The sequence below is a fragment of the Pygoscelis adeliae genome, unplaced genomic scaffold, assembly GCF_000699105.1.
Source record: "Pygoscelis adeliae isolate BGI_AS28 unplaced genomic scaffold, ASM69910v1 Scaffold117, whole genome shotgun sequence".
NCBI classification, from domain to species: Eukaryota; Metazoa; Chordata; class Aves; order Sphenisciformes; family Spheniscidae; genus Pygoscelis; species Pygoscelis adeliae.
The window spans coordinates 2744954-2757102 of record NW_008825270.1 but is presented as its reverse complement, the minus strand read 5'-3'; the positions used below and the strand labels follow the sequence as shown (position 1 = coordinate 2757102).

General features: G+C 38.0%; 1 protein-coding gene across 1 annotated transcript in view; it reads right to left on the bottom strand.

The window, feature by feature from the left end:
* Window positions 1-399: 399 nt before the first annotated feature.
* The window catches only part of API5 (apoptosis inhibitor 5), a 25350-nt gene continuing 13600 nt past the window's right edge, over window positions 400-12149 (bottom strand). Inside the window, exons 5-15 of the mRNA XM_009329735.1 lie at window positions 10856-10921; window positions 10330-10481; window positions 8757-8963; window positions 8105-8209; window positions 7321-7410; window positions 6553-6734; window positions 6262-6355; window positions 5697-5753; window positions 4709-4785; window positions 4215-4351; window positions 400-2578 (exon numbers count right to left, since the gene is read on the bottom strand). Of these exons, the coding sequence (XP_009328010.1) occupies window positions 2499-2578; window positions 4215-4351; window positions 4709-4785; window positions 5697-5753; window positions 6262-6355; window positions 6553-6734; window positions 7321-7410; window positions 8105-8209; window positions 8757-8963; window positions 10330-10481; window positions 10856-10921 (1247 nt within the window). The 3' untranslated portion in view covers window positions 400-2498. The remainder of the gene's footprint in view (window positions 2579-4214; window positions 4352-4708; window positions 4786-5696; window positions 5754-6261; window positions 6356-6552; window positions 6735-7320; window positions 7411-8104; window positions 8210-8756; window positions 8964-10329; window positions 10482-10855; window positions 10922-12149) is intronic.

Sequence of the window (12149 nt, the reverse complement as noted above, 5' to 3'; positions counted from 1 at the left end):
AGGCATATTACAGATTTCACCAAAAAAACCAGGCCGCTACTCCGAGGCACTCTTGCTCTATCATAAGACACCAACAAATTTTATTGCACTGTCAACATCTAGGAGGTCAAATAAGACAATGAATGACTCCTTTTCACATAATTCTCAAATAATATGTATGACATGCAGCTTTTGCTGAATATTTAAATTCCTATCCAAAATTTTGCATTTAAAAGTTCAATTACTTAAAAGTTGAAACAGCTAATGCAGTCTTGCTAAGATCTATTCCTTAGTGGCAAACAGCTCAATACATCTATAGCAATCTAAGGAGTAAGTCACTGAAACAAAAAGGTACCACAGTACCCTCCTACTAAGCCAACACAAAATGTTGCAGAGTAACTGTGAAACAATGAGCCAAACAAAATTACAAAATGAATTTATTCCAAAAGCGTAAGGGAACATTTACAATTCAACAAGATGGTAAACAGGTGTCTCCACAAGAACTCACTGCATTAAAATTAAATATGGAACTGGGGGGGGAAAAAAAAATCTAACTACTTTTGAGGCCACAAGAACTTTGCACATCACCTCTGAAAAACCAGGAGTCCCGTAAAGAAAACTCACTTAAAATTCAAGGAGAAAATAAGCTGCTAGTACCTAGTTATTAATCTAAATACAAGCTATGTTTAGGCTTTGAGATTACATTTTTAAATCCCCTCAAAACACAAATTATAGCCACAAGTGCAAAATGCCTATTCCACGCCCACGCGCCCCCCCCCCCCGGAAGCTTATTACCCATCTCTTGCCTATTTTCAGAGTGACATTTTGATCTCATGAATTTGTCCTTGAAAGCTCTTTGCCAAGTTTGTTGGTTTTAGTGACAAATCTGAGTTTAGCAGCTGGCATGTAATCAGAAATACAAAGTAGCTCACATGTCCTGGAATGTTGAAAGTTTGCTGCCTACTGCTCCAGAGTTAAGCAAAAATAGACTTCTAATTTAGCATCGACAATGTCTCTAACTTTGACGTAGTTTCGGTATTCTGGCCTTCTGATTGTAGTAGCAAATAGCAAAGAGTGTTAATGAAGACACCTGAGTCAGATTCACAAGCAAATACAAATGGAATTAGGTGGCGAAACATCACTTTGAGGCATTTGTCTGTGTCTGTGGATATCAAATGGCCGGACAAAAAAAAGGAGGATAAGAAATAACCTTCATTCTTCTAAAGCCTAAGCTATTTTACATCAACACGCCCTGGAACACTTATTAAAATTCTTTTTCTCTGTCCCAACTTCTTTTTACTATCTGCTAATTCCTTTACAATGTTGAATGACCTGAGAAGTAAAAATTTTGAGTGGTGAGAATAAAAAAAAAGCATTGTGCTCTTACATTGTATTTTCTGGGTGTACACCAGTAAATAAGAATCCCAAGTTGCTATGGAAAAAAAAAAAATAGCATGGAATTGTTAACTTTTCCACCTGAATTGAACTACATAGCTGAAATTTTTTCAATGTTACCCAAAATACAATTTTATTTATATATTTTTAAATGCAACTGTATTGGTAAAAAAACCCAAAAAACCCAAAAAACCACAAAACAAACAAAAAAAAAACAACCCTCAAGTGCCAACTAATCCAGAAATCTGCAAAACATAGAAAAGAGCCAGGTACAGCTACGGTCCAGCTCCAGCCTATGAAGCTTAATCACTGCATCAGTCTTTACCCATTCCTGGAATAATTCTAGTCATTTATTGTTTTGTTTTTCCTGTTCATTTACTGAAATTTCACGGCATAACTATATGCACATATTCATATTAAACATTAAAAATTCATTAGCAAAACATCACTTTTGCATTACAATGCACGGAGAAGAGTAAGATGTGCAAACCAAAAAACACCACATTCTCCACATCTCTAAGTAAAAGGACTGCTTCATGCTGCAAGCAAAATATATTTCCATCCATGTTGCAAACTTTAAAAAAAACAGCATGTATCTCATTCAATTCCATTTAAAAAAGTAAATCAAAGCAAATTTAACAATGGTACTCTTCTCCACATATTGCAAAATATGGTTACAGATGAGGAAAGTATTACTTCAGCTGCTAAGCTTATCTGACATGTATCTCTGTTGTCATGCCTTTCCTGTCCATTACTTAATACATAAACTCAATTATATAGTTTCAGTTATGCAGTAGCTGATTTTTAGGTTAATATACAAACTGTCAAGATGTAGCTTTTGATAAAACATCTATGCTCTTTTCCAATTTTGAATAAATCCTGAAGACACTTCAAAAATAAGAACCCAAAACTGCTGACTGTAAGCATCCAAAAATACAGTTGTAGTTTCACTATGGACAAGTTGTAGTCCGTTAGAAAAGTAGATCATACATACAAAGGTATAAAGAACATTTAAGTCAGTCTTAGTGGAAGGCAGTCCTTGAAGGAAACAATACTCCAAGCAAACTTGCTGAGTAGCACTTTCACTTTAGCCCTTCAGGGGCATGGAAGATTTAGCGGTCTACTTAGTAGATTCTTCCTCGGCTACGATTGCCACGTCCTCCCCAGCCTCTTCCTCGTCCACCCCGGAAACCACCTCTTTGCTCTGAAATAAAAGTCAAAACTTTTCATACAAGTTTTATGCTGTATACAGATTAAAATTAAATAGCAATAACTGGAGGTATTCGAGGCTGACTTAAGTCTCTGAGGCTAATCCTACTTATACACCATGAGATTTCAGAGTTATGCTTTGATGGACAACCCCACTAATTGTAAAACGGGGTCAGGAGAACTAGCCTCTCTAAACTAAATGTAGTCTTTCTGCATACTAATACGATGATACATAACCGTCCCATCATTTTAGAAGTATATTTGGGCCAATCCATTATCACGGAATTGAAAACTGGTCGGTAAAGAACTTCATTAGGCTACCTAGCTCATCCTTCTGTCCAGTAACACCATGTTGGTCTCGAGGTGTTTGTCTGACTTGCTCCTAGTGATTTTATAAAATGATTGAAACCCACAGCTTTGTCAGTCTCTGTCCTTTTCTAGCCTTAACGTTATCACCAGCATATGTAAGTTTTTTTGCTGGGCTGGTATCTTAACTATATCCAGTTAAATACCTTAGACATAGACTGATATCACACAAACTATTTGTATACTGTAGAAAATTTTTCCTTTCCCTTTGATAAGAACAAATCTGATCACAGCAAAAAAACCCACAAAATATTTTGTTAAAGTTTCTTTGGATTTGTTTGAAAATATATCAAACTCTCATTCCCCTTCCATGCTTTCTCTTCAGGTACAGTCTTAAAATACAGATCATATTAATCTACAAAGAGAACTGTGTGCTTATTTTAAAGAGTACAGAAATCAAAAGCTGATCAGAGGCCTAAGCATCTCACCAACAAGAAACAGTAGCAAGCAATAAAACATTTTTGGTTGAAAACATCCGGATTTTTAGAACCGTAGGACTACAAGCTTATCTTAAAGACACAGGTGCATCACCTGAAGTCTGCAGTAAGAAATTTGCAGAAGATTTTATCTTTTCTCTTTGTTTGATATGTAAGACGGTGCTTTATACCAGTTTTTCAACCTACGGGCATGGGTGATAATTTGTCATAGCAGGCTGCTTACTTGACAGAAAGAAGTAGGACCAATGCCCTCCCCTGTAGGGAGGACAACAATGGGTTGCTGCCATCATTGGGCCTATTCATCCAGTCCGCAACCAACCGCTCTCACGTTTTGCCCAGAAATATGACTTGCAGAGAGACAGAATCACTCTGACTGGGAACATGAGGACATAACTGTGTGAATGCACAGTGAACCTGGCAATTCCCAGAAGTTCTGGATCAGGTCTGCAACATCAGCAGTGGCTGTAATAGGAATTCAGCACAGGTCCAGTCCTATGACAGGAGGTGGCCCAGCTCTGCCACTTGCAGAACCTGGTCTGTCCAATGGGAAATTTAGGGTGCGAGTGCTGTGTGTCATAATAGAGAACACAATAGTTCAATTACTAACTCTATGTATTAAAACACTGCTAAAACTAACTTGCAAATGACATACAGTTTATAGGCTGGTAACACTCAAACACTGTAATAGATCAACAGCTAGAAAGAGACCATTACACACAAAAATTGGTGACAGTACAATTTGATCTTCCAAAAATGTGATAGTAAGTTGGCTTAATTTGTTTGTCCCCCCCGCCCCAAGGCACAACTGTCACTAGACAAAGTTCTTACCGTACGAAAAGCTACCCAGGTTACTGCTGTATTTTCCACTGGGAGGATTATATATTTGCCTGGCATCCCTTTTTGGTCCTGCCGAAGCTTTCTTTGGGGGTGAACTTGAGGTTGTATCTTCACTTGCTCTTTTTTGACTGACAGAAGAAAACAAAAACAGAACATTGTCACCACAGGGGTGACAAGTACAGGAATAGCAGTTCAGCCTCAAAGCTTTATCACTGGAAGCTAGCAGCAGCTAATGAAGATGCCCTGAATAATACTTCAAAAGAGGAAGTAAGCTAGTCTCCAGTTGATTCGGTCTATTGTATCCCTAAAGCAAGACTAAGATTATCACTCCACAGCCTTAATTCCTTCCAGGATGGGTGTTATTTTTGATTGTAGAACTTTCAGCTCATGTGCTGTGTATATTATGTATACACAGCTTGCAATCTTTATTTTGTAAACAGCAAAAATTAACACCACTGTTTTCTTTTTTTACGAAAAACTCTTACCTTGCATCTGCCTTCTGTACTGGTTTCCAGGACAGTGTCACTGTACTTTTATAAGAAGGAGGAATGTGGAAGAGATCCTATGGATGCGAAATCGGACAGTTTATTCTACAGTTAAATTCATGTCGATCGCACTTCAAAGTTTTAGCTACCTACTGAGACTCCAGAGTAACAGTTTCTTTCCAAAAATTTTAAGTCCTTTTTGCAGTCCCATGGCAGAGGGAGAAGGTGGCAGTAGCTAACTACCTTAGCCCATACACTTTACCAGGAAATTCAAATGAGATTTATATTAACAGAATAGACTTATACTAACATAATATGCTTTCTTGCTCTCCCTATGCACATCAAGCATCTTATAATGAACTACAATGGCTCCTGCAGGGAGACATCCGATATCCCTATGATGGTAAAAGATAGGCTTCTCAATACTGCGTGCAAAGTTTTTGGTTTAATCGTGGTGATTGAGGGTGAGGGATGGGAAGTGAGGGAAGAGAGGAAAAGGTGGTTAGAAGACATCAGAATGCTTTCAAGGGCTCTGGATGGAAGTCTCTTTCTGCAGCCCATCTCTCCTAGACTCTTTGGAGAAAAAGGTTCTGTACAGCAGCTTGTTTTGCCTCCTCCCTCCTTTACATCTCCTTGCACCTCTTCAAACTATTCCTTACCCCTCCCTGCCACTGCAGGAAAGGGAAATGACAAAGAAAAAGGCTCGGCCAGAATCCAGAGACCCCTAAAGCAAGGTCTTCTGCTCCTGCGGGCAACTAGTGCTGCAAAAAAGGGCCTCAACACCCTATCCCAGCAGCAGCAAAGGCTAAGCAGCTTGCATAAACAGCAGATCCATGTCTCTTCAGAAACAGTAAAGTGAGCAGCAACCCTGAACTGGCTAACACTGACTAACTTAATAACACAATACAACTTATTTCAAATCTATTCCTTTTTTCTGCATAGATTACTCTACTGTGTGAATTTACCCCTTCATAACGTGAGGACTTACCTTGATTAAAACATTAATGTTATTGGTTATTTTCAAGGCAACCACTTTAATCTTGTTCTGTGAAAAAAGAAACACCACTGAACACCTATTCTAGTAGCTTTAAGTTATGCCAACTGCATTTGATGAAGTCGTAACATTAAACTCACTGCTCTTCCTAGTGAATTGCTATAGCAATAGTAATAGTGAAAGGTGTGTACACTTCTGAGTTTTCATTACAACTATTTTTAGGCTTCTTGCAGTTTTACACTAACTAATTGCTTTTAATGTTCAGTGTATTCCCCACTTTTTTCCCCCCAATATATGAAAATTTCCTCTTCAAAACAAAATGCAGAGCACAATTAAGCCAAATACATGTGGATGCAGAGAACAGCTAACAGTAGAAACTAGAAGATCATCTTAGCTTGCAAAATGCAGCATCAGGTAAGATGCAGTTGCGATAGATGTTAGCAGTATTATTCCCTTAACCTATCTGCATGCTTACAACAGACTGCAGCCCATTAATGTGTGCCAATGGTTATTTCAGTAGGCTTAATTAGAAAAATCAGAATTCCTGAACAATATTTACCTCCTCTGTTTTCAAGGCTTCTCCTGTTTTTCCCTGAAGTGCTAGACGAAGCTGTCGAATATACACCTGCAACCCTCGAGCAAAATACTGTAGCCTAAAAAATAAAAAAGTTAATGAATTTTACATATTCCCATAAAAGCATAAGCAAAGTGAAGCTGTAATCTCATTTTTTTCCCCTTTAAGAATAATGCTCAAAATAAGTCTTCTATCCATCTGATTTGTGCTTCTTTAGTATCCAGACAATAATCACACTTTCTAACAGAACTCCAACACTTGCCCCTAAATGGTTACCTGATTTTAAAGTCTTTCAATTTCTCTGCATTCAGCTTGGCTGTGAGGAAGTCTGGAAGTTTACGACCCAGCTGATGGAAGCTATACAATAAACACTCCACATAACTGAATTGCAACTTGGGCTCTTCATTGCCAGCGTTTTCCCCATTCTCTGCTTCCTCTGGAGGAAGGGGCATATACTCCTAATGAACAGAAAGGAAAAACAAATGCATGGGATGTATTTACGCAGACTGACTGTTCTTTTGCAGTGTTTGAACTGGAGGGTTTATTTATGCTGACAATTAAAGAAGTATCCCCCATCCCCATACTCACGTGATGAACCGCTGCATGAAGTCCTGGTGCAGGTGGTTTGCCTACACTTATGTGACTTGACACCTCTGACTCAGAGGAAATATTATGGTAGTGCTGCTACCAGAGGAAGCAACAATGCACTGCACTGATGCTTCTGAAACAGTGCTGAATTTACATAAAATTGTCAGATATAGCCTTTAATGAGATCAACATGAGTCTCTCATGACTATAAAATTTAAAAAGAAAAAAAACCACATGAGTTTACTGGATTAAAACCATTATGCAGGTAACAGCTCTCTGTATCTACAAAGGCTTTGAATTGCAAAATTATGTTTGACCTTGCATCACGGACAGAGCTATCTTTGAAACAGCCACTTTAGAAAAAGGATAAATAGATTAATAGATAAAAATAACTTGTTTTGATGAAAACTTTTTCTAAAAAGTGTTTTACATGAGTAAAAACTGAATTAGTCTTACCAGTAATTTATCGAACAGCTTCTTCAAATTTGATTCAAGCTTTTCCATATCGCCACAAAATGAACTCATTTCAGCAAGAAGCTTCAAAACCTACACATAAGGATAGCCAGGTTTTTGTGTGTTAACTGAAAAGTAAAAAGGCTTAACTTTCAACCTAAAAACGATTATCACATCATTATGGCTGGCACAGTAGAGGTCAGCTATTACAATTAAACCCCTCCCAGACATCAGGAAAGAACACAAGGAGGAACATGCCTAGTCTGTTTTTCATGTCCTCAAACAGAAAGACAGGTTTGTGTGTCTAATCCCAACATGCATCATTAGTCAACAAGTAAACAAAACTTCATCTCCCACATCTGCAGCACAGCTCACCTTCAAAGTGAGATTCACAGAGATCTAACTGAAGCTGCAGCACTGATTAACGTAAGCAAAATTACAGACATTTAGCCTCCTAAGGGAGTGTCTTAATTAGCACAAGTCATGGAACAACCATTTCAGTAAATGCTATGTGCTTAAAAAAAACCTGACAGTAACATAAAAATGATTACACCGATCTACTTATTCTAGACTTGCCTCAAAAGCTCGGGACAAATGACATATGCCTTAAAAGGCAATGCTCAGTCATGCCTCAATACAGCAAACGTTTTTTTCTAGTGTAGCTAGTTTTCCTCCAAGCCAAGAACTGAAAACCACTTAAGAAAGGAGTTCGCATTTTTTAAAATAGCTTTCTTCATCTAAGATGCTTATTTTTTACGATTTGAAAGACATTTTAGCTTTGGCTTACCTCTAACTGGATATCAAGACCCTCCACTGGAGTAGTCAAAGAACTGAGGTTTGGCAGAACATGCTCACAGAAGTAAGTAACAAATTTTGTGGAATGAACATTTTTCTGCAAAAAACACCGCACGTTATTCAGGCTACCCTTTGAGTTTGAAGGAGTTAAGTGTTTTTTCCCCCATCGCTCTGCCACCCTTATAAATGCCTACCACACAGCTATACCTTAAAGCTTTATTAAACTTCCCTCTAACTCCTGAAATGCAGAGACCCTTCCAGGTAGCTTAAACTCAGAGGCTGTCTGCAACAGGGGCTGAAAAGATTGCCTATAACCCAAGAATAGGCCTTTAAGTGCTGCAATTGCCTGGCACTAGACTTGAAATAATCAAACTCATACATGTATGAGCCCAATGTGAGAATCTTGTCATAATTCACTGTAACATCTTAAATTCGAAAGAAAATGTTGAAGAGCAGAGAACAACACAAAAGCTTTTTGTATTCAGAGGCTTTAAAGATGTTTTCAACATTTTAATACATTAGAAGCTGAAGATGGAGAAGTACCAATACGCTGTCATTCTAACATAATCATTGAGAACACCAAAGAGAAGCCACAGCCATTAACTTCCCACAATATTCCTCATGCAAAGCAAATAAATACATACTGAGAAGAGTGGCACTGCCTGTCGAGTACACTGTAGAAGTCTGTCCACACAATCTGGATCAGATGGATTGAATGTTTGTTCCAGGTCAGCTTGTTCGGCTACCAGCTCCACTAGTTGTTGCCTCCCACTTACTGTCTGTAAGCTTTTTAATCCAGACAATATTTTCATGAACAGAACAAATTCCTCGCCTGTCACATCTTCCAGCACCTTAATAGAACACCAGAAAACGTATTTCTGTGGTGGTAATTTGCAAACCTCCAAGTCAAACCTACTTGATTTGAAAAGGTAAAGTATGCAAGTATTTAGCATTTAAATTTAGCTTCTAGTTATTTAAAAACACAAGTTTAAAGAACACATGAAAACATACAGTATAATTGTACGCACCTCCAAATTAAAGTAACTGCCATCAAGTTGTGCATAGGAAACATTATTTTTCTTGAACTCTAACCTTAAGAACAAATTTCTTATCTAATAAAATTGTATGCTTCAGGCAGAATAAACGTTAAATGAATATCTACTCATTATTGATTGTTTTAATACTTCTTTTATCTTTCTCAGCTTGGGGAATACACAAGAATCTCAGGAAATTCAACAAAGACAAATGCAAAGTCCTGCACCTGGGATGAACTAACTTCCCTGCATCAGCACATGTTGGGGACGGACTGGCTGGGGAACTGCTCTGCTGAAAAGACCCTGAGGGTTCTGGGGGACAGCAGGCTAAACATGTCAGCAGCATTCCTTGGGAGATGAACAGTGTCCTGGGCTGTGACAAGAGCATAGCCAGTAGACTGAGGGAAGCAAAGGGATCGAGGATTCTCCTTTGCTATGCCCTCATTAGACCAAATCTGGAATACTGCACCTAGTGTCAGGCCCTCCTGTATGAGGAAGCTGTTGATAAGCTTCAGAAAGCCCAGCCAACAAGGTGATTGGTCTCTATGGCACATGACCTGTGAGGAGAACCTAAGGAAACTGGGCTTTTTCAGCCTAAAGGAAGAAAAGTCATAAGGGGGTGAGGCAACCTAACACTAATTTTCCAATACTTAAGAGCAAGTCACCAAGAGTAGTAGCCAGGTTCTTTACTGAGGTGACAGGGGGAGAATGCGACAATGAATAAAAAACTGAAATGGGAGGTTCCAACTGGATAAAGAAAAAATAAAATAAAATCACGTTGAGAATGATTAAACATTGGAGCTGGTTGCCCAGACAGTATGGGAAATCTCCATCCTTAGAGATTTTCAAAACCCAACTGGACAAAGCACTGAGAAATCTGATCTGAATTCATCTGAGCATGATTTGCTGAGGAGATTGATCTCCCAAAGTCCCTTTCCAACGTGAATGATTCTGTGATTCTAGTAAAAGTTGCTCTTACAAAATGAGAAGAGCCTAGCATTATTTTAACATTCTCACAAAAAAATTCTGCAAAGTTTGGATTGTAGTAGAATAGGATAACTAGAAGACCATTTGTACAATGCTTAACTCTGCATGTGGCTTAAACAAACAGACCTCCAAAGCAATGCCAGTGATACGGGATGGTTTAATAATACTTAAGTTTGTACTGAAATAAGACACTCACCTTCTTTGATTCAGTCAATATGAACTCTTCTACCTCCTTTGTCATCACCTCATCAGGTAGGGTTTTCAGTTTTGTAGAGAGGAACTTGATGGCTCTCTCTCTCACAATATCCTCTCCCTGAAGAATTTGACTGAATAAGCCTCCCAAAGTCCCTGAATTGAGAATAAATCAGGTAATGCAAATTATTTTAGAAGTTAAGAGCTGAACTTCCTATGCAGAAAAAAGAACTTTCCTCCTGTAAGACTCCATGACACATTTTATAATAACTGCTATACTAACTTTTAAGAAAAACCACAATTTTCACGTACCTTGACATAAGAATCCACATTCTTTTATTGGTCTGTATAATTCAGATCCACAATTATTGAAAAGTTCAGTATTGTTCGTAAAACCAAACAATGAGAGTGTGTGTGTGTGTCTAACTGTTGCATTGTACTAAGAAGATACAAAATTGAGTCCTGTTCTCATCCTACTAGAGACTGGGAAGTATTAATAAAAGACATTTATAGAAAAATGTGTCCTTTACCTTTAGCATCCATCTTAAATATACTGAGCAAAGCATTGTTCACCAAATTGAATTCTGCAGAATCATCTGAAGAGAGAAAAAAAAAAGATATGCATATCCTTGAAATGCAAACACAAGAGCAGGAAAAACAAAGATAGATTTCTGATATCACACAAGAAGTACTGTATCCTCAGCATTTAGTTATAAACAACATAACTTGTATTTTTAATGACTACTAGATTGAGGAAGTAGAAAGTCATGATTATGAAGCTGGAAGCAGAACAAAAAGCTATTTGCCACTTCAGCCTCCCTGCCAAAACTTTAACATTACAAACTTGATAGTTCTGAAAACTTGAACAGAAATTATTAATCAATATATTTAGTCATTTTAACAGCTGAATAAACAAGCTGACCTTTACTAAATTAAGGTAAAATAAATAGTTATTTCTTTTTAAACTCTAAGTAATCTACAGTATTTCTAGGTGGGAGAAACAATTTTCCTCTTGAACTAAATGGAGAAATGTGCAAGTCTCAAAAAAAAAAAAGTCTCTTCTGAGAAGCCTAGAGACTTAATCATGCATTTTTAATACAAATTTGAACATCCTAATATTTAGGACTCTAACTTACTGAGATTTTAAAAAAACATATCGTAAGTTAAATTCTGAATTAAATATTTTGTACCAAAAATGCATTGTATGGAAGAAAATGCCTTCAGGATTTTTAAAGTTCCTGAGTACCTGGTTTAGAAATCCAGTAACTCTTTTTCAGAAGGCAGTTTGCTGCAGTCCATAGCTGGAGGAATTTTTGTTGTGGTCTAACCCGGCAGGCAGCTAAACACCACACAACCATTCACTCACTGTCCCCCACCAGTGGGATGGGGGAGAAAATCAGGAAAAGAAAGTAAAATTCATGGGTTGAGACAAAGACAGTTTAATAGGACAGAAAAGGAAGGGAAAATAAAATAAAATAACAACAACAACAGAATATACAAAATAAGTAATGCACAATACATTTGCTCACCACTTGCCAACCAATGCCCACCCAGCTCCCAAGCAGCGGTCACCACCCCCGGCCAACTCCCCCCACTTTATATACTGAGCATGACGTCACATGGTATGGAATAGCCCTTTGGCCAGTTTGGGTCAACCATGCTGGCTGTGCCCCCGCCCAGCTTCTCGCTGGCAGGGCATGAGAAGCTGAAAAGTCCTTGACTAGTGTAAGCACTACTTAGCAACAACTAAAACATCAGTGTGTTATCAACATTATTCTCATCCTAAATCCAAAACACAGCACTGTACCAGCTACTAGGAAGAAA